The sequence below is a fragment of the Labeo rohita genome, chromosome 18 (assembly GCF_022985175.1).
Source record: "Labeo rohita strain BAU-BD-2019 chromosome 18, IGBB_LRoh.1.0, whole genome shotgun sequence".
Taxonomy (NCBI): Eukaryota; Metazoa; Chordata; class Actinopteri; order Cypriniformes; family Cyprinidae; genus Labeo; species Labeo rohita.
In genome coordinates this window covers 26366827-26388079 of record NC_066886.1, presented here as the reverse complement: position 1 = coordinate 26388079, position 21253 = coordinate 26366827, and the positions used below count along the sequence as shown (strand labels likewise).

Below are 21253 nucleotides of genomic sequence, written 5' to 3'. Positions count from 1 at the left end.
AGGCTCTAAACGATCCCAGATGAGGAAGAAGGGTCTTATCTAGCAAAACAATCTGTCATTTTTTTTTGAAAAAAAAAAAAATTGGTTTACTTTTTAAGCACAAAAGCTCGTGCAGCACAGGCTCTGAGATGCGCGTTCACGACACTACGTACTATTGAATCATGTCGAAAGGTCACGCAGAACTACAGACCCAGTGTTTACAAAGTGAACGTGCAAACAAAGTGCAAGTAAGTCAAATGCAGTTTACAAACAAAAAGGTACAACGATGTCGGACGATTCTGAAGTTGTGGGGGAAAATAAGATGGAGTTTTTCGCCATACTCTACTTTTTTGAGACGGAGTACACAGACGATGAACTTAGAAGTGATTCGTAGTAGTGATGGGAAGTTCAGATCATTTTACAGACTCAGACCTTTGAATCTCGTTCAGCAAAATGAAGTCATTTCGTTCATTTTAGCAAAATATAATTAAAATGTTACGTCTTACTTCCCTGACACATCTACTGCTTACACAAACGTTGATCACACTACAAACAAGACAAAACTATAATGCTATAAGAAACAAAAAAGATGAATTAATTGTTTACCTGGGTCTTAAGTCTATGATTAGCTCACCTCACCTCTTATCTGATCGGGTTTGAGTCATTCGTTCATCACGTGACAGCCCCAAAAGATGAACGAACGACTCGAAAAAAACCCGAAGACTCGAAACAGGTGAACTAATTCCAGTACAGAACCTAAAAGGATGTTGCGCATGCGCAACTGAACGAATCACTCCCCGAGACGACTCATTCTTCCCGAGTCACATTAAAGATTAATTCAAAATGAACAAATCATTCAAGAACGTGCATTCCAGAGCCTGTGCTACATGAGCTTTTGTGCTTAAAAAGTATACAAATTTTTATTTTTCGAAAACAAAAGGCCGATCATTTCGCTAGATAAGACCCTTCTTCCTTGGCTGGGATCGTTTAGAGCCTTTTGAAGCTGCATTTAAACTACATTTTGGAAGTTCAAAATCGGGGGCACCAATGAAGTCCATTATATGAAGAAAAATCTTGAAATGCTTTCCTCAAAAAACATAATTTCTTTACGACTGAAGACAGAAAGACATGAACATTTTGGATGACAAGGGGGTGAGTAAATTATTTGCAAATTGTTGTTCTGGAAGTGGAACTCTCCTTTAAAGCTTTGTGAGTTTCCATCATGCATCGCAGCATGAATAAATTATGCAGTTACTGTTATAGGATTATTGTTTTCCTGTTTGCTGCATGACTTTATTCAAACTTTTTTTTGTTTTGTCATCATTGTTAGTGTTGCACTGTGATGTAAAGAGCTCATCTTTTGAACATTTGTTGATTGCAACCGTTCTTGAGGTTTGTTTGTCTAGTTTTGAGGCCTAGAGTCTGCTGGCAAACTATTTGTTTGCTGGATATCTTAGTCTTGTAAGATGTTTTACAAACAAAGACAATGTTGTCTACATATTAGGTTAAGTTATCCATTAAGGTTTCTATAACAATTCACGGTTTGTCATTTGTAAATAAACAAAAAAATGATACTTAAAAAAAGATATTACCTCAACAACAGTATTTGTTGTTTCAGTTGCTGTGACAAGACTTTTTCTATTAGCAAAATAAGACAATCAGCATTGTATGAACAATGAAAATTTCTGTTAGCTAAACAAAGTATCTTTCCTGAGAAAAACTAAAAAAAAAAACTATTGTTTAAAGAACTCAAAACTGCATCAAGTTGCCTTACTTACTTTACTTACTTACTTTAAGTTTTGTCAATTATTATTTTTTTTTTACAGTGTGCAAGACTCTACTAGAAGTCTATATTGTAAATGTTCACTGTTCATTTCAAATTGAACACCAACTCATTGTTCAATATGAGTCAGTTTTGAACTCATTAATGATCCATTTAGGGATTCTAAATCAAATTGCTAACTCTCATTTGCAACAGAGCCTTCGAGGCTTTTAAAAAGAACCGGTTCATACGAGTCATTTGTTCACAAATTGAACACCATGGCTTACACTGTGTTTACGATTCATGTAGGAAACACTGGTGCATGCAAATCTAAATAACTACCACCTCAGAAGATGATTTCTGCATGTGAAAACTTGACTGAAGTGAATTTTCCAACCCTGTACGAACAGTGGCATTTATGGACTTTTCACAACACTTCCAAAGCGAAATGTCCAGCAAGTGGCGCTAAAAGTGCGTTCAGTTTTATCTAAAACAGATGGTAGTGAATCTGGAAAAATTTGATCACGCTGGTTGTTGTATGCATGCTGGGAATTTGGAAATGAAATGTCTGGTGAGTTTTGGTAAATAGGTTAATGCTCCACTGCATTTGAAAATAACAAAGTACCTACATAAAACCGAACCAACAGTGTTAAGACAAACATTTGCTGAAGCAACCATGCCTCTTTAGATTATTTCTACAAGTCTTTGAGCTCTTTTATCATGATTGTGACTTGTATTAAACACTTCGCGTCACAAGTTTAATGTTGTACGAGGTGTGCTAACGAGCAAGTTTACTATGTCAGAAAAGTCATATATAGAGAGCTGGTAAATATAACCAGTGTAATCCTAACATAGTATTGTGAAAAAAACATGCACAAGTGTTCATTTCAGCTGGAAACAGCAGTGAATTTTATAAGTACGTTTTTGGATTTTTTCCAATGAGCCTATTTGAGATGTTCAATTATTGTCACCTTTTTTTTTGCATTTGTTAGCATTTTGGTCACAGTCTGCAGCTCTGAAATCAGTACCATATGACATCAATTTAGCGAAGATAAAACACTTCCAGGCCAAAGGAAGCACGATCCAGAAGAAACACGGCTAACAATCCCACAAGGATCCACAGAAAAGTGACTGGGAGCTATAGAATAGCCGAGACAAATGTGTCTAATCAGAATCTCACCCACTGAGATGAACGCAGGGGCGACAGGGACATTATTTATATAAATAGTTATATAAAGAGCTCTGGATTGCGTTGGTGACAAACATCTAGTTTTTTCAGCAGTTAAACTTTCACTACGTGTTTACAATCACAACTGTGAAAGATTCGAATCATTCTGGTCGTCGTAATTCAGCTGTCAAATGACTCCAAAGAGCAAAATTACAACCAGCGTTTGGCTTCATGCCTGGATGCCAGACTGACTGCGAAGTCACTGAAAAAGACGTAACCTCCAGGATACATCCGCTCAACTAAAAAGACGCTTTGACAGCATGGGTGGAGATTTAGAAGACTGATAAATGAGACGAGTTGCACATTTCTCAGAACTGGAAACCAACAACATTTCTTTCGATGCCACAAACACAGCATGTGTGTTTATGCCAGTTTATCTCCAAACAGCTTGTGCGCACATATAAATCAACTCCTCCTTTTATGTACGGACGTGTTTACCAGACTAAAACACAAATGTATAAAATTTATCAGAGGAAGCTTTGGTGTGTGATAAATTTGTAATGAGTTTCTCTTGATGGAGATTACAGGCAGCACTTGTATAAATAGGTCACAATGTTACTGGACTGTTGAAACTGATTTTCTCTTGGACAAGAAGCAAGAGACGAATAGGAAACAGGTCTCGAGTGGAAACTAAAGTCAAGAGGACTGTTAAAGCCTTACATAAGCGTACCATGGTACGGTGACTAGGAATACAAGCTTCGGTTCACAAAAAAGACTCTTGCTTTTGGGTCTGAACTGGACTGAAAATTTAAAACTGGTTTGGGGCCAATCTTGCTAATGAATTAAGGTACTTTGATATATAACATATCATTGAATGATTCATTTATGATATTTTGTAATTCAAAGTACTTAAAAATTGACTGCGGTATTGCATAGGTCAATGTAGTATTTAATTTTATGTAGATCTGTTCACTCCTTACAAAATATCATGGCATACAAATACCACTAAAAATCATTGCAATATAATTATTGGGATATTTGGATACTGCTATGAAAATGAAAATACTGCTATGGTAATACCATGGTATTCTTTAACTTTTAAGTACTACCTATGGAATATGGTCAGAAAACCAGTGTATCAATTGTACCACAAATCCATGATATTTTGTAAACTTTAAAAAAACAAACTCCTATAGTGTATGTACAGTGGGGCTGGTATAGAAGCTTATTTATGTCACAAAAAAAAATAAAACTTTTTATTTTACATACTTTTTCTAACTATTTGAAGTTTACAACTCTCAATTCAGACGTTTTTTGCTCAAAATTCAGAACTGCGAGATGTTGCGAAAAGTCACAATTGATTTTTTTTAAATACCTTAAGTATATAAATATGGTAATTAATAATTCTGAGAATAAAGTCTGAATTGTACATTTTAGGGCCACGTTAAAAAAATAATAAAATTATGAGATTAAAGTTGTAGTATTTTAAGAATAAGGTTATAAGAATAAAGTCAAAATAATTTGAGAATAAAGTCGAAATTACGAGAATTAAATCGTAGTAACGTCTTCAATTGCCTTCATTAGGCCTATTTGAAGTGTGCCAGCCACCCAATAATAGCAATAAGCTTTGTGCTTTTGGTACTTTTAATATAAAACAAAGTCTCAGCTATAAAATCTGTCAGTTTTACAGTGAAATACAAACAATGTGTCTTGCAATAATGTGTTTAATGTGGTGTTACAGATCACTGTATTCATGTGATTCAGTCGTCTTTTCGAATACAATGAGACATTCGTTTCATTACATTTTACTGCTTTCTTTGTGAAAAATCCACCACATATTCTGCAAAAAACATCTGTGGCATTCAATCAAATTCAAAATTCATTCCTCACATGTATTTAATTAAAAACAATGATAATATAAGTGTATATAAGTGACAAGCTGTTTTATTAACAGTATAATACAGTAAATGATCGCAAATCATATTTAATGTCTTCCATTTATTGTTTGTAGTGTGCCAGCCACCCAGTAATTGCAATAATTTTGTGTGAAACATTTCGACTTTATTCCCATAATTTTGACTTTATTCGAATAATTTCAACTTTATTCTTTAAGTATTCCAACTTAAAACTCGTTTTTTTTTTTTTTTTTTAAATGCCGCTGTAAATTTGTGAGATATAAAATCTTACTTTTTTTGCAATTTTATATCTCACAATTCATACTTTTTTTCCTCATAATTATTAATTACCATATTCTGTGACAGAAATAAGCTTTAATATGTTGGAGTCAATGTCCAAGACACAGTAACAGAAGCCACTGTGATAAGCATCTTTACAGACTGTCCATGCAAATGTCCAGCGAGGACCTCATTCATTTATCATGTTTGTCGTTCCTGAAGAGCATCAGACACAACAGATGCCTCAACACAAACACACAGTGCTTGTAAATACCTTCAGATGAATGTCCAAGACACCTGCGGGTCTGTGCATGTATGTGTAGGCGTGTGTTTGTCTGCAAGGGTTCATTCATCATTCCTACTGGAAACACATGCCTCTCCAGATTTTTCAAAAGCATTTCCATCAGGTACCCACCCTCATGTCTGCTCTTCAAGATCAAAGGCTGTCAATCTTATTCTTAAACCTTCAAAAATGTAAGTTATATTAAGTTATATATATTAAGTTATTATATATATATATAAATATATATATATATATATATATATAATAGTAAAAAAAGTAAATTAGTAAAAAAATATAATTAGTAAAAAAAGTTCAAATCAAAACCTATTACATCATTTTCTAAATAATTGAGTATCATAATTATTGTAATTCCACTAGGCAAACAATCTGTACAGTGGTTAAACAGTGTTATCTTACAGGATGCCACTAGAGCCCCCTCAATGAAGTGCATTTACTCACACACTCTGAAGCCGGATCCAGGCGGCGTCTGTCCTCCCTGCTCACTGTTGTAGATAGTGGTGACATTTCCACGCTCACAATAGTTGGTACAGCGTCCCTGTGTACAGCGCAGTCTGCAGATGGTGGGAGTGAAGAGTACTTTGATCCTCTCCGAACCCCCGCGGACGACGGCGGAGCGCTGCTGCTGGCCGGACGAAGGCTGAGCCACGGCTAGACAGAGGCAGAGGGCAAAGCCAGAGCAGAGCAGCAAAGTCAGCCTGTGAGGACGCATGGTGAGTCCCATTCACACAAGCATCACACACACTCGCATACACGTAAACCCTGGGTGAAGCGTGTAGGTAAGGGAAACGTCTTTTTCTTGGCTTGTCCCTGCAATATCCCTTGAAAGGATCAACTAGTGCACAAGAAAAGATGCTCAATTCCTTTTCTCCCACAGATATTTAAGATAATGTGCGCCACACACACCTGTGTGTGTACGTGTGGCTGTGAATGTGTTCAGAAAGCTGCTTGTTGAGAAAATGAGAGCTGTCCCAGTGTTTGTAGGAGCCGTTTCAAGCTAAATCTGGCCACGATTGAGACTTTATCCATCACCCGATGATGTTTCTCTTGCTCTCCTTCAGTCCTCCGCTCATAAACACACTGACAGACTTCCTAATACACTCACTACATGAGGAGAGAACTTTCTCTGTCATATGAGGAGGAGAGACCAGAGTGGGCGGCGAAATGGAGAAAACTAGTGGGGGAGAGAAAGAGACTTTGCGTCTCTGGCATTGCACACGGGGGTGAGGTCAGCGTCGTTTAATGTGTGTGTGTGTGTGTGTCTGTGTGTGTGTGTGTAGGGGGGGCTTGTAGATGAAGGGAGGGGTGTATTTTTCTTTCACTCTGCATTTTCAACGCTGTCATTTGGCAAGATTTCGCTGTTCCCCTGCAGCGTGCGCTGAACATTAAGGAATAGTTCAGCGTGAATTAATCATTTTGTCACCTTCATGACTTTCCTTCTTCTGTGAAACACAAAAGGAGAAATTCGGAAGAATGCACATGCTGCTTTTTTCCATAAAATATCACAAATGACTTTTCGGATCATTAAAAAAATGTACTTGTTTAGTGAACTTAATTGAATTAAAGTAAACTTTTACACACAATTAGTTTAGGTTCATACAACAAGACTAAAACAAGTTCAATTAAACAAATAATGTTTAGTTGGCTTGTTTAACTGAACTTATTTTAGTCTTGTTGTATGGATATAACTAATTCTCTCTTAAAGCAACCCTCCATGCAAAGCATGTTGGGAACTACCTATCCACTTTTCAGTTAGTTGTGTCAACAAAAATGATTCATGTAGTCCCAACACATCCTGATTAAGCTCAATTAATTTTTACAAATGTAAGTGGACTGAACATAATGGAAATAGGTTTTTAGTTGTTTCTGCTCATTTTAACCAAGTGATTTGAACAAGCATTAAATTGTTTTGAGCGAAGGCTTCTGCAGTCATACTATAACACTGTTTGAAGAACAGACCAGCATTTTGGCCTTTACTGTAACTCAACACTCTTAAATATAAATGTTCTAAAAAAAAGGTTACTGCAGAGATGCCATAGAAAAAAAACATTATGGGTTCTTCAAGGAACATTTCAGTGAACATTCTTAAAAGAACCATTTTCCCCCCTTAGTTTTATATTTTAATAATCTAAAGAACATTTTCCACCGAAAAGGACCTTTTCTGGAATAGACAGATTCACTTATAGAACACTCTTAGAAAGATTCTTTAGTGGCACTGATGGTTTCATAAAGAACCTTTAACATCCATGGAACCTCTATATTGGACAAAAGGTTCTTTAGTGGAAGAAGGTTCTTTAGATTACTAAACTATTATTCACACGCTACTTTTAAGTACTGTTTACTGAAAGGTTCTTTGGGGAACCACAAATGGGTTTTCTATGGCATCACTGCAAAAACACCCTTCTGGAACCTTTATTTTTAAGAGTGAATGAAAAAATTTTTAGGAATAAGAATAAGACAAAACCAGCTTTAAAAAATTACCTAAGCAAATTAAAATAAAAACGGGATTCATGTGATCTTGGAAAATCAGGATATATAAAGAAGGCTAATTTTAAAAGTCTGATTTTTACACCTATAAAAGTAATGTGATTAATAAAATCTCCATGGAGATTTTTATTATAATTATACATTTTTCCTGTTATGCCAAGCTCCAACATTATTTAAAAGTGACTTAAAAATATTGGTAACACTTAGGTTTCATTTGTTAACAGTAGTGTTAACTACCGTCATCCATTACCTTGTCATCCAAGATGTTCATGTCTTTCTTTCTTCAGTCGTAAAGAAATTATGTTTTTTGAGAAAAAACATTTCAGCAATTTTCTCCTTATAATGGACTGCTATGGTGCCCCAATTTTGAATTTCCAAAATGCAGTTTAAATGCGGCTTCAAATGATCCCAAATGCGGTTGTAAACGATCCCAGCCGAGAAAGAAGGGTGTTATCTAGCGTAACAATTGGTTATTTTCATAAAAAAATAATACAATTTATATACTTTTTAATGTCAAACGCTCGTCTTGTCTTATTCCTGGACTGTTTTTACCGGTTCATGACAGTTATGGTATGTCGAAAAACTCCCATCTCATGTTCTCCCTCAACTTCAAAATCATCCTATATCACTGTTTTACATTTTTTGTTAAGGGTGTTTGATCTTCTTTGCATGTTCATTTTGCAAAGACTGGTACTTCTGTACTTCTGCAGCGATGTAGGATGATTTTGAAATGATTTTTGAAGTTGAGGGAGAAAATACGATTGGAGTTTTTCAACATACCATAACTGTATTGAGTCAGAATACACAGAGTTCAGGGAGAGCAGGACAAGACGAGCGTTTGAGATTAAAATTATTTAAATTATTATTATTATTATTTTTTAATGAAAATAACCGATCGTTTCGCTAGATAAGACCCTTCTTACTCAGCTGGGATTGTTTACAACCGCATCTGGGATCGTTTGAAGCCGCAGTTAAACTGCATTTTGTAAGTTCAAAATTGGGGCACCATACCAGTCCATTATATGGAGAAATATGCTAAAATGTTTTTCTCAAAAAACATAATTTCTTTACGACTGAAGATAGAAAGACATGAACATCTTGGATAACAAGGGGGTGAGTACATTATATGTGAATCTTTGTTTTGGAAGTGGACTTCTTTAACTATATATAGTTCTTTAACTATATATATATATATATATATATATATATATATACAGGGGTTGGACAATGAAACTGAAACACTGGCCAATATAGTGTTGGAGGTTTCATGGTTATGTTTGCACAGCCTGGTGGCCTATCTTCACTGATTGCACACTGCACCAGTAAGAGCAGAGAGTGAAGGTTGACTATGTGCACCCAATGGATCAAACATTGTACCCTGAAAGTAGTGCCTTGTATCAGGATGATAATGCACCAATACACACAACAAGGCTGGTGACAGAGTGGTTTGATGAACATGAAAGTGAAGATGAACATCTCCCATGGCCTGCACAGTCACCAGATCTGAATATTATTGAGGGATGTTTTGGAAGAGCGAGTTAGGAAAAGTTTTCCTACGCCAGCATCACGTAGTGACCTGGCCACTTTTTTTTTTTTTTTTTTTTTTTTTTTTTTTTTTTGCAAGAGGAGAATAGCTTAAAATCCTTCTGGCTACTGTGCAGGACTTATATTTGTCATTCTCAGGATGAAATGATGCTGCATTGGGCACAAAAAGGCTCAACAACGTACTAATTGTTTTTTCAGTTTTTTTGTCCAAAATATAGGTGTTTCAGTTTTTTTGTCCAACCCCTGTATATATATATATATATATATATACAGCATCTATTAACCTATGTTCATAGTAACTAATTAAAATACAATTGTTTGTTTATGTTAGTTCACAGTACATTCACTTTTTGATGCTGTAGAAGTAGAAGTCTTTAATGTTAACTGCTACCAAAATATTTTTAAAATATTCTTCTCCTTAATTATTATCCAGTAAATTACAGATAAGTGGAAGTCATGGTGCCTTTGATTATTTTTGTGGACAATCTTAAAAGGTCAAAAAGTCTAACTACTTTAGATCAAACATCAGACCAATAAACCTAATGAAAATGTCTACAAGCACCCTATTTGATTTGACAGAAGACTTGGAAAATAGCACAAGTCATATAGTGCTGGATTGTTGTCATTTTGGAGCTTTATGGAAAAAAGCTGTAAAATTCCAAAAATTCCATTTGTGTTCTATTGAAAAAAGCAGGTCATTCAGGTTTAGAGTGACATGAGGTTAAGCAAATTATGGTAATTTTCATTTTTGAATGAAGTTTTCTTTCAAAACCGAGGATAAAGATAATATTATTTAACTAAATAAGTATCTGGATCCACACAAAGTCAACAACTCGACAAAGCAAAGAACAAACTGTTCAGAGCATTTTACAGGATCAGTTCTTATAAAACATGATGCTACATTCTTCACAAATGATACACTTCCACACAAATTTGGTGTTTGAACAGTCCTTCTGTTGAATAAATCTGCAGGGAATAAAATCTAAGTTGTTTTTCCAAAACAGCAATGAGAGAGCAAATTAAATTTTGCTGAAGTATTCTGCTTCTCGATTCATTTTCTCCGGAGAGAAAAGTCTTAGTAATCTTTCAGACTTTGCCTAGATTTGCCAAAACTCCAATTCTGCAACAAAATGTCTGAGATATCAATACAAACTAAACGATTTCTCATCATATTCTTTCAAGATTAGATAATCAGCAGTCCCAATTAATTTCTATATCTGTATTGTAAGGCAACAATTGACTTTTATTTTTATTTCTCCATATGGGTTACATGAAACATCTGTGATGCATTTAGGAAGAAGCAAATAGTGGGTTAAACGTGCTGAAATAAGGTGAAATTGATTGTAACTCAGACTGACTTGACACACTTTCAGAATCTGGAACAAATGGGCCTGTTTTGAGGGCAGGAGCCTCAGGCGCAGACGCTGTTTGCTGGAGGAACAGATTTCTCCCCCCCCCCACACACACCTGTAGCTCGCTGTGCTGACACGTCCCGCAGCTGCTGGAATAAGGCCTGCTGGGACAATAAATTAATAATGCTACCGTAGGGAGGACCGAACCCTGCACTCCGCTGTACGGATGATCTATGGATCATTTCACCCAAACTGACCGCCCGCCGTTGCTTGACAATGACATATTCCACAATCATTTATATACACGTATCTCTTATAAGAAGAAAATAACCACTAAACCAACAGCTTTTCCTTCTTAATCTACTTTAAAATGACTCCATCAATCATTTGGGAGGGGCTGTTCAGCTCTGTCATGACGTCAGTGTTTTACATATTAATGAGACAGTAAAACATTCTTTACTATGGCAACCGATCTTGTTTTCGTGTTGTTTGGCAATGAAGCTGAATTTGTAAAGTCATTGTTGTAAATGATGTCATCATGTGGCACTGGACCATACGTGCACACACACACACACACACAACAAACACACACACACGCATACAATCATAAATCTTCATATATTATTACTTTTCCATGTATGTTTGACTATGAAATCTGCTTTTCACTTGTCACTCATAATGAAACTCAGTTATTCATCTGACAGATGATTTTATATCCATAAACTTAAAACATTAACCAATATGTGCAGAATTAAACCAGTGACTAACCAGTCAAGATTCAGAAACATGAGCTGCCACTTTCCATGAACAGGAAACAAAACAGGCCTCAAAGTGATTTTTTGTTTGTTTGTTTGTAAAATTGCTAAATCTAAGATATTTTTGGGGGGATTTTGGTCAACTTTTTTTAGAATGTAACATTAAATAAACATAATAAAAAAACAAAGACAAAATGTTTGTTTGCATTTCAATATTTACAACCCTGTTAACAAAAAACATGTCTAAACATTTAAAAACTAATTTTGTAGAACTAAACATAAAAACTAATCTTAATAAATAAATAAATGTTTATTTTTCATTTATTTACGTATGTATTTATTTGCTCTCTAAAATTGAAGACATGTCTAAACGCAGGTCAAAACTGTAATTATGTTATCAGCCATAAAATGAAAAAATATCAATTTATACACACTTAACAACAGTACATATCATTTTAATATCAGTTCATTCCTAACTTTAAGTTTAAGTTATTTGGCTTTTAGTATGAATATGTTAGCCCTAAAGGTTATCTGTAACCTAAAACAATGACGACATTTGCATTTAGAAGATATAAGCATTCAAAACTTAAAGTCTCTAACTTCTGCCAATATGGATCAACGATTTTGATGACATCACCCTGCACTTCAGCGTCTCATCAAACTTTCTGTCCAATCAAATGCCCTCTAGAAACCGAAGCGTCCAGCCCCCTACGCTGTAAAAAACAATTTGTTGAGTCAACTTAAAATAATTTGTGACCTGGCTGCCTTAAAATTTTTAAGTTCAGTCAACTCAAAAAATGTTTACTCAACTTGAAATATTAAATTATACTAAGTGACAACTTAGATATTTGAGTTGAATCAACTTAAAATTTTAAGGCAGCTGGGTTACTTACCCATATGTTAAGTTTAGCAAACACAAATATCTAAGTTGTTACTTAGTACAACTTAACAAGTTGAATAAACTTATTTTAGTTGACTGAACTTAAAATTTTAAGGCAGCAGGGTAACAAATTATTTTAAGCTGACTCAACAAATTGTGTTTTTTTTTATTTTTACAGTGTACACTATAAATATACGCTGAAGCTGCGGCTGAGATCGGTCACTTGTTCACAGAATTTGTATTTTCTGTACAGTGAATGGCATGTAGTGGGGACAGGAAATGATTCAGACAGTGTAAATTTGCTTTCCATTGGGGAAAAGAAGTCTGGTTTTATGCTGTGTCATGCGTACGTGTTGGCGCAGACCATAAACTGTACTGTACCCGTTTAAATTCTACACAGAATTATATATTTTTATATTTTTTTTGTGGCTGTCATACACTGTCAAAATGCGGCTTTACTGAGCTCATCGTCTCTGGCCAAAGCTGTGATATAAACGAAATGCTATTGGCTGTTTAAAAAAAAGGGGGCGGGCTGCTTCATATCATATGTCCCGCCCAGTCTTCCTGTTTCAGTTGAAATTACATCAACACACAGAATAACGCTGTGTGTTTCAAAGCCCTGCAGTGGATCTTTAAAAAGGGGATTCTATTTGTTCATTCTAGGCTGACTTTATGTAGATAATAGTTTATCTAACATATCAAACAAATCTCTAAATAAACAAAACATGGGATGTGTGCCTCTAATGCTTGTCATTAGCAATACATTATCAACATAAAAAAATACATCTTTTTTGTTTGTCAGTTGATCTGTGCCATAACCTTGTAATTGAGAATCTAAAATCACATCTTATATCTCCCTTGACTCTAAAACTTCAGAAGAACAGGTCACGTCAGTGCACAGACACTAGGGGAAAAACAGCATTAATCATAAGCTTACCAAAATCCACTATCAACAATATCTCACACAAGCATTCATATTTGGCAAAACAAACTGGACAATAAAATCTTGATTAAGAGCTGAAGGGTCAAACTATTATGTAACAGTCCTGACGCCCACAATTTTAGCTATACGGCTACATTGAGCGCTCATCTTATTGACTCATGACACCAGAGGAATTCATCCCTCGTTGTAAATATTTATAAAGTGTGTTATTTCACTCGTCATTGCAAAAATAGGTCATTAATGAAGAAGTGGTTTCCTCATACGTTGGAATGCTGAGCTTCTGTCACTCCCTCTCTACATTACAAACTCTCTCAGCGTGGAAACTTGGATTGGGCCTTTGCAGCCAGCATTAAGTGTTGGATTTCAAGAGATCTGGCATTTGGCAGCAGCCCCTTTTTTTCCACGTGAGACGACATCCTTCATTCGAGCATTTTCCACTTCAGCAGGCAATAAGCGTTGACATTATGTGGCTAGAGAAGGTGTATTATAGTTTTTGAAGTTAAAGCAGGGAGAAGAGGGAAGCCCTGAGGTTAAATGGGCAGTCCAGGGTTGTTTACATGTTGGCTCTGGATTTAAAGGCTCGGACTGGTGTTAGGAAAGGACTTTTGGGAATGTCTGTGGGCTGTAGAGCACACTTAATGAAATAAAACCACACTCAGCTATAGAAAAACTGTATAGACAAGCTCGGAGAATCCAAAATAAACTCAGCTCAGGTACTCTTCAGCTGAAACTTCTTCATAGCAGTGGTATTTCAGTATCACTGATATACTAATATAGCTGTTGTGAATATTTAAAAAGATTTTGAAAATTTTGTTTTAATATTTTTTGGTTTTCACTTTAATTTTAGGTAAGGTTTTAGTGTTTTATTTGTGTGGTTGTTATGTCATTAATGTTCTTCTTTTATATAGGTCTATATAGGTTTTATTGTTACAAAAATTTAATATAATATTATAAAACTTAATATAAAACTATATAGACATGCTTATTTTGTTTCTTTAACTTTAAACAAAAATGGGAAATGTTGTGTATATATATATATATATATATATATATAATTAAAAAAAAGAAATTAATGTACAATTTCAATTATTGTTTATTATTTAAAAGTAATTAACTTTTTAAGGTTTTTAATTTTTTTTTAAGGTAACATTTTCATTTTAATGTTTTAGTAAATTTGTTGTGTTTTGGTCATGTTCATTAGTTTTTTGTTTTTTGTTTTTTTTTTTCAAATCAAGCTTTAGTTTTTCTAAAACCAAGAACTAAAACCTAATTAAAACAACATAATTAACATTTAATATTTAATTGTAGTTATTTTTAAGAAATGTTTTAAATAAATAGAAATGTCTACATAGTTTTTTTTTTATTAAGTTTAAGTTTGAAAAACAAAAACTAACTTTAAACAAAAAAGGGAAATGTTGCATTGGCAACTATCTGATATTATATATTACATATTACATTACATATTATATATATATATACACACACACACACACACGCATGTTGTGTTTACATGTTTTATGGGGACATTCCATAGGCGTAATGGTTTTTATACTGTACAAACCGTATTTTCTATCGCCCTACACCTACCCTACACCTAAACATAGCCCTCACAGGAGACTGTGCACACTTTTACTTTCTCAAAAAAACTAATTCTGCATGATTTATAAGCTTGTTTACTCATGGGGACCTCACAAATGTCCCCACAAGGTCAAAATTTACTGGTATTACTATCCTTGTGGGGACATTTGGTCCCTATAACGTGATAAATACCAGGTGCACACACACGCACACACGTGCACACACACGCGCACACACACACACACACACACACACATATATATATATGTATATATATATATATATGAAGAGTTCAGATGCAAAAGCCTGTAAACCCATCTAATGTATTTCTTTAAAAAGAGCATTTCTTTCTGGCTATTTGGAATTTAGCGAGTTTGAAGTAAAAGTGTTTTAAGGACGTATAATGTGTCAGGAGCATTCACTCAGTATCATTATCTCATTTCTGACCGAGATGGCTTTTAGCTGGTTTTGCAACTGAACTCTTATATACATATACATATATATATATATATATACATTTAAATTATTGTTTATTATTTTAAAGTAATTAACTTTTTAAGGTTTTTAAGGTAACATTTTCATTTGAATGTTTTAGTAAATTTGTGGTGTTTTTGTCATTTTCATTAGTTTTTTATTTCTTTTTTTAAAATCAAGCTTTAGTTTTTTCTAAAACCAAGAACTAAAACCTAATTAAAACAACATATTTAACATTCAACTGTAGTTATTTTAGTACTTTAACAAACAAAAGTATTTTTAAAAAATTGTTTAAATAAATATAAACATCTACATAGTTTTTATTGAGCTTAAATTTGAAAAACAAAAACTAACCGTAATTATTTTAGTCATTTAAAATGAAAATGAGAAATGCTGCTTTGGCAAATAGCTGAAATAAGTTTTTTTTTTTTGGACATGTTTATGTTTTTAGTGATGTTTTATGGTGTTATTATAATAACCCTGCTTCATAATAAAATAATGATTTATTCTAAGTGAATTCCATGAATAGCCTGAAATAAAAATGTGCTGGACCAGACTAAAGAATTGCTGTAATATGCCACTCAAAGTTTCAACTCCCTAGAGCTTCACTTATCAGCTACAGCTTTATATTCAAGAGCTTAAAGACCATAAATCTAGAGATAAGCAACATTAGATGTCTCTCTCTCTCTCTCTCTCTCTCTCTCTGTTTGTGCGTGTGCGAGTGAGAAAGAGGTCAGTCTCCTCACACTTCCCATGCGCTGCCACAGAGGGCCGTTCCAGCGTGTTATGAGGTCATGGAGACACAGGGGTTCCCATTAGCAAAACACCACATCCATCTCCTGAGTAATTACTGCACCATCACCTCTCAGCCAAGCTAAACAATAGCAGGAATATGCTACAATGGTCTATCCATGGCTGTCTCAATGCAAACCAGCCCGAATCTACAGGGAGATAAAACTTATCGCAGCACAAAAGTTTTAAACCAGGAAACAGGACGAATTATTAAAACAAGATATTCTCTACTCAAGCCTGCTGATTTGAAGCTATTGCTGCTTCTTGCAAAGAAAAGGTTGACATGTTGACACAGACACCTGTATAAACTGTGTAAACAGTGGTTCTGAACCTTTTTGACTCCAAGTCCACAATAACATTCAAAAGTCCCATGACTTTCCCAGTTGTTTGTGATTTGCAGAACAAAGATTAAGGATAAGGATTTCTATATAGATTTTTCCAATTCCTAACTAATAAAATATTTAGTAACACTTTACAATAAGCTTCAATAAGCTTTTTTAAACATTAGCTATATTAGTCATTATGAACTAACAATGATATATACACTAAAGAATTGTGTAGGATTTACTTTGAAATGATTTTGACTTGAAATACTGCTAGAAATTTAACAAACAATTTAAAAAACGGCAAACAGACTGAATTAAACATTAAATCTTGAAGAAGACTGAAGTAGTATTTTCTTGTAAAATCTACTCCAAAAATCTCTATTTTATTTAAATATTTAAAAAATTATTTTTATATTGCATTTCTAAAGCATTTAGTGTTAACATTAGTTTCAACATTAGTTAATAAATTATTAAAATTAAAAGTTCAGTATACTGTATTATTAACATTAACACAGATTATCAAATATTTAAATGTGCCGCTCATTGTTAGTAATACATTATTTAAAGTGTAACCAAACATTTTAGAGCTTGCCATAACTTGAAAACTGGTGCATCTCAATAAATTAGAATAGTGTTGAAAAGTTCATTTATTTCAGTAATTCAACTCAAATGGTTAAACTCATGTATTAAATAAATTCAATGCACACAGACTGAAGTAGTTAGTAGTTAGTAGTGATGATTTTGGCTCACATTTAACAAAAACCCACCAATTTACTATTTCAACAAATTAGAGTATGGTGACATGCCAATCAGCTAATCAACGCAAAACACCTGCAAAGGTTTCCTGAGCTTTCAAAATGGTCTCTCAGGTTGGTTCACTAGGCTACACAATCATGGGGAAGACTGCTGATCTGACAGTTGTCCAGAAGACAATCATTGACACCCTTCACAAGAAGGGAAAGCCACAAACATTCATTGCCAAAGAAGCTGGCTGTTCACAGAGTGCTGTATCCAAGCATGTTAACAGAAAGTTGAGTGGAAGGAAAAAGTGTGGAAGAAAAAGATGCACAACCAACCGAGAGAACCGCAGCCTTAAGAGGCTTGTCAAGCAAAATCAATTCAAGAATTTGGGTGAAATTCACAAGGAATGGACTGAGGCTGGGGTCAAGGCATCAAGAGCCACCACACGCAAACATGTCAAGGAATTTGGCTACAGTTGTTGTATTCCTCTTGTTAAGCCACTCCTAAACCACAGATAACGTCAGAGGCGTCTTACATGGGCTAAGGAGAAGAAGAAATGGACTGTTGCCCAGTGGCCCAAAGTCCTCTTTTCAGATGACAGCAAGTTTTGTATTTCATTTGGAAACCAAGGTCCTAGAGTCTGAAGGAAGGGTGGAGAAGCTCATAGCCCAAGTTGCTTGAAGTCCAGTGTTAAGTTTCCATAGTCTGTGATGATTTGGGGTGCAATGTCATCTACTGGTGTTGGTCCACTGTGGTTTTTGAAAACCAAAGTCACTGCACCCGTTTACCAAGAAATTTTAGAGCACTTCATGCTTCCTTCTGCTGACCAGCTTTTTAAAGATGATTTCATTTTCCAGCAGGATTTGGCACCTGCCCACACTGCCAAAAGCACCAAAACTTGGTTAAATGACCATGGTGTTGGTGTGCTTGACTGGCCAGCAAACTCACCAGACCTGAACCCCACAGAGAATCTATGGAGTATTGTCAAGAGGAAAATGAGAAACAAGAGACCAAAAAATGCAGATGAGCTGAAGGCCACTGTCAAAGAAACCTGGGCTTCCGTACCCCCTCAGCAGTGCCACAGACTGATCACCTCCATGCCACGCCAAATTGAGGCAGTAATTAAAGCAAAAGGAGCCCCTACCAAGTACTGAGTACATATACAGTAAATTTACTTTCCAGAAGGCCAACAATGTACAAAAAAAAATTTTTTTTTATTGATCTTATGAAGTATTCTAATTTGTTGAGATAGTGAATTGGTGAGTTTTTGTTAAATGTGAGCCAAAATCATCACAATTAAAAGAACCAAAGACTTAAACTACTTCAGTGTGCTTTGAATTTATTTAATACACGAGTTTCACAATTTGAGTTGAATTACTGAAATAAATGAACTATTCAAAGACATTCTAATTTATTGAGATACACCTGTATATTCATTATAAAAATTCCTATGGAGATTTTTTTACTTTTCCAGATCTAAAAATTATGCTTTAAACTTAGGCTACCTCATATATCCAGATTTTTCAAGATCTGAGAACCATGGTTCTTCAAAAAAAACAAACTGTTGTTAAAGCAGAATTAAAATACTAAATATCTTGATTTTTAGTTGTTATGTCTCTTTAAAATAATGTTAGCTCATCTCGAAGACTGTGTGTTGAGGCCCCACAGTAGGCCCCGGACCATTGGTTGAGAGCCACTGCCTTAAAATGTACAATAGTAATACTAATATTACTAAATTGTTTAAAAGGGTCATCGGATGCCCATTTTCCACAAGTTGATATGATTCTTAGGGTCTTAATGACGAGTCTATAACATACTTTGGTTAAAATTTCTCAGTGGTAGTGTAAAACAACTTGTACCTTCCTTTTTAGAGCGAACCGTTCTGTTGCATTTGCCTTTAAATGCTAATGAGCTCTGCAATGACGGTTGGACTGATTACAGGTCACTCAGCTCATTTAGGGGGGGTCTAAGGTAAGACGGTTGTGTCAATCAACTATCGAGGGAGCAGCCTTGGTCAGTGTGACGCACACGGACAAGAAGCTGAGAATGGCCTGATTTGGGAATATTTCTTATAAAGATTACAAAAATACCACTGGGTGGATTTTTATCATTATAGGGTGGTTGTGTACACACACTGCTAACACACATTTATATTCAAACAACTTGCTTTCCCAAATCTATCACTTACTCTATGTATGAATATAGATTTCATTACTAACAGTTTTGTTAAGTTTCAAAAAGCTGAAAGATGTTTGTTCAATCACCCTGAGGAAAACTGTATTACTCAGTGGTTGTGCTATCAAAAATGATTTATGGTTCAACAAAAAATAAATAGAATATAAATATAAAATTAGAAAATTGTTGAGACTCTGTTAGACTAAAGAGCTAGATAATATTATGTGAAATATACAAGGTAATTTGATATCATCATGAAATCTCATTTCATTTGCTATTTTAAGAGACAAAGCCAAAGACTTTGTTGGCTCTTCATTTTATCTCATTGCTGTTCAGGAGAAACCCTTTTGGAGGGATCCCAACTTTTGACATCAGTGTTTTGCCTAAAACATTAGATTTTTCAAAATCAGCCCAGCTGGCTTGGACTGACCTGCGGTGTAAATGAGGGTGAACTGGCCACGTTGAGTGTGGAAGGTTTTGGTGCTGGAGAGTTTTGTTGCTTCAGTAGAGGACGAAGACGCCAGTCTGCTTCGCTCCGATTCAATGTATTTCAGTATAACATTTGTGATCTTCTCTCCACCGGTTCCACTGGACAACGCTTTCTTCAACAGGACCAGCTGGGTCTCTTTTAAACTGAAATACAAGGCAAAATGAAAACCTGTGGATGCTGTGAAAGCTTCTAAGCACATAATAAATATACAGTAGAAAGCCATTTAAAAATTCAAAAAGAAATCCACAATAAAAACTTCAGAAGAAATAAAGGCAGCACTAATAACAATTGTCAGTTTCAGTTCAAACCGGAAAATATTATTTATTTATTTATTTATTTATTTATTCATTTTAGAGTATCTGCAAGGAAAAGACATAGTAAATTATTAGACATAATGTAAACTATTTCCAGTGAACATGTATAAACATCAGAAATTGAGGTCAACCTTGTCAAAAAAGTATACACATTTTTATTTTTTTTTAGGAAAAAAAAAATGATTTGCTAGATAAGACCCTTATTCCTCGTCTGGGATCGTTTAGAGCCCTTTGAAGCTGCATTTGAACTGCATTTTGGACTTTTAAACTCACAGGCATCATTAACTATATAGAGATAATTCCTGAAATGTTTTCCTCAAAAAACATAATTTCTTTACGTCTGAAGAAAGAAAGCCATGAACATTTTGGATGACAATGGGGTGAGTACATTATCTGTAAATTTTTGCTCTGGAAGTGAACTAAAAGCACAAAACGAAATCCACAAATCAATGTGAAATTCCTGCTTTGAATTTAATCTGTCCTTAATAGTTGATTAAAATAATGAAAAGGACTACCACTGCAAGCAGAGAAAAGTTATCAACTTTCTTTTTGAAATGCAATGCAATGGTTTCCTGTACAACTGTATGCTCATGTTGATGCAAATGTGGCAAACCTTTTTCAAATTCACAGCATGGACTTAGAAAATCAAGTGGTTCAGCTTGAGCACCATGAGCTCATTTTCCCAAACAGAGACAATTTACTGTGAAAACAAGCTGATGTGAGCTTGGGTCAACAGCAAACAGCCTATAAAACATGTGTGTGGTCATTCCCATTTTACATGCAACCTTCCCAACTGTGCATGTGTCATACACACACTCATTCTGCATAAACACCCTCGGCGCCACAGGAGTCGATTTGAACAAGGTCCCATTCACAGAACATCATGACATAAGACAACTGGATAAGTTCTAATATAGAGCCCTGGGGGACTCCTGGATTTTCACTAACTTCCATCAAAACGAACCATAATGATAATTAATCTTTCTACTCTATTTTTAAATGTAGACCATGTCTCTG

The 21253-nt window shown here is 34.9% G+C and overlaps 1 protein-coding gene across 3 annotated transcripts in view; it reads right to left on the bottom strand.

The window, feature by feature from the left end:
* Positions 1–21253, bottom strand: part of LOC127180589 (latent-transforming growth factor beta-binding protein 4) — a 117165-nt gene that overhangs the window by 82505 nt on the left and 13407 nt on the right. For all 3 annotated transcript variants that reach the window (XM_051134725.1, XM_051134728.1, XM_051134726.1), the window contains exons 4-5: positions 19863–20065; positions 5826–6035 (exon numbers count right to left, since the gene is read on the bottom strand). In XM_051134725.1, coding sequence (XP_050990682.1) covers positions 5826–6035; positions 19863–20065 — 413 coding nt within the window. The remainder of the gene's footprint in view (positions 1–5825; positions 6036–19862; positions 20066–21253) is intronic.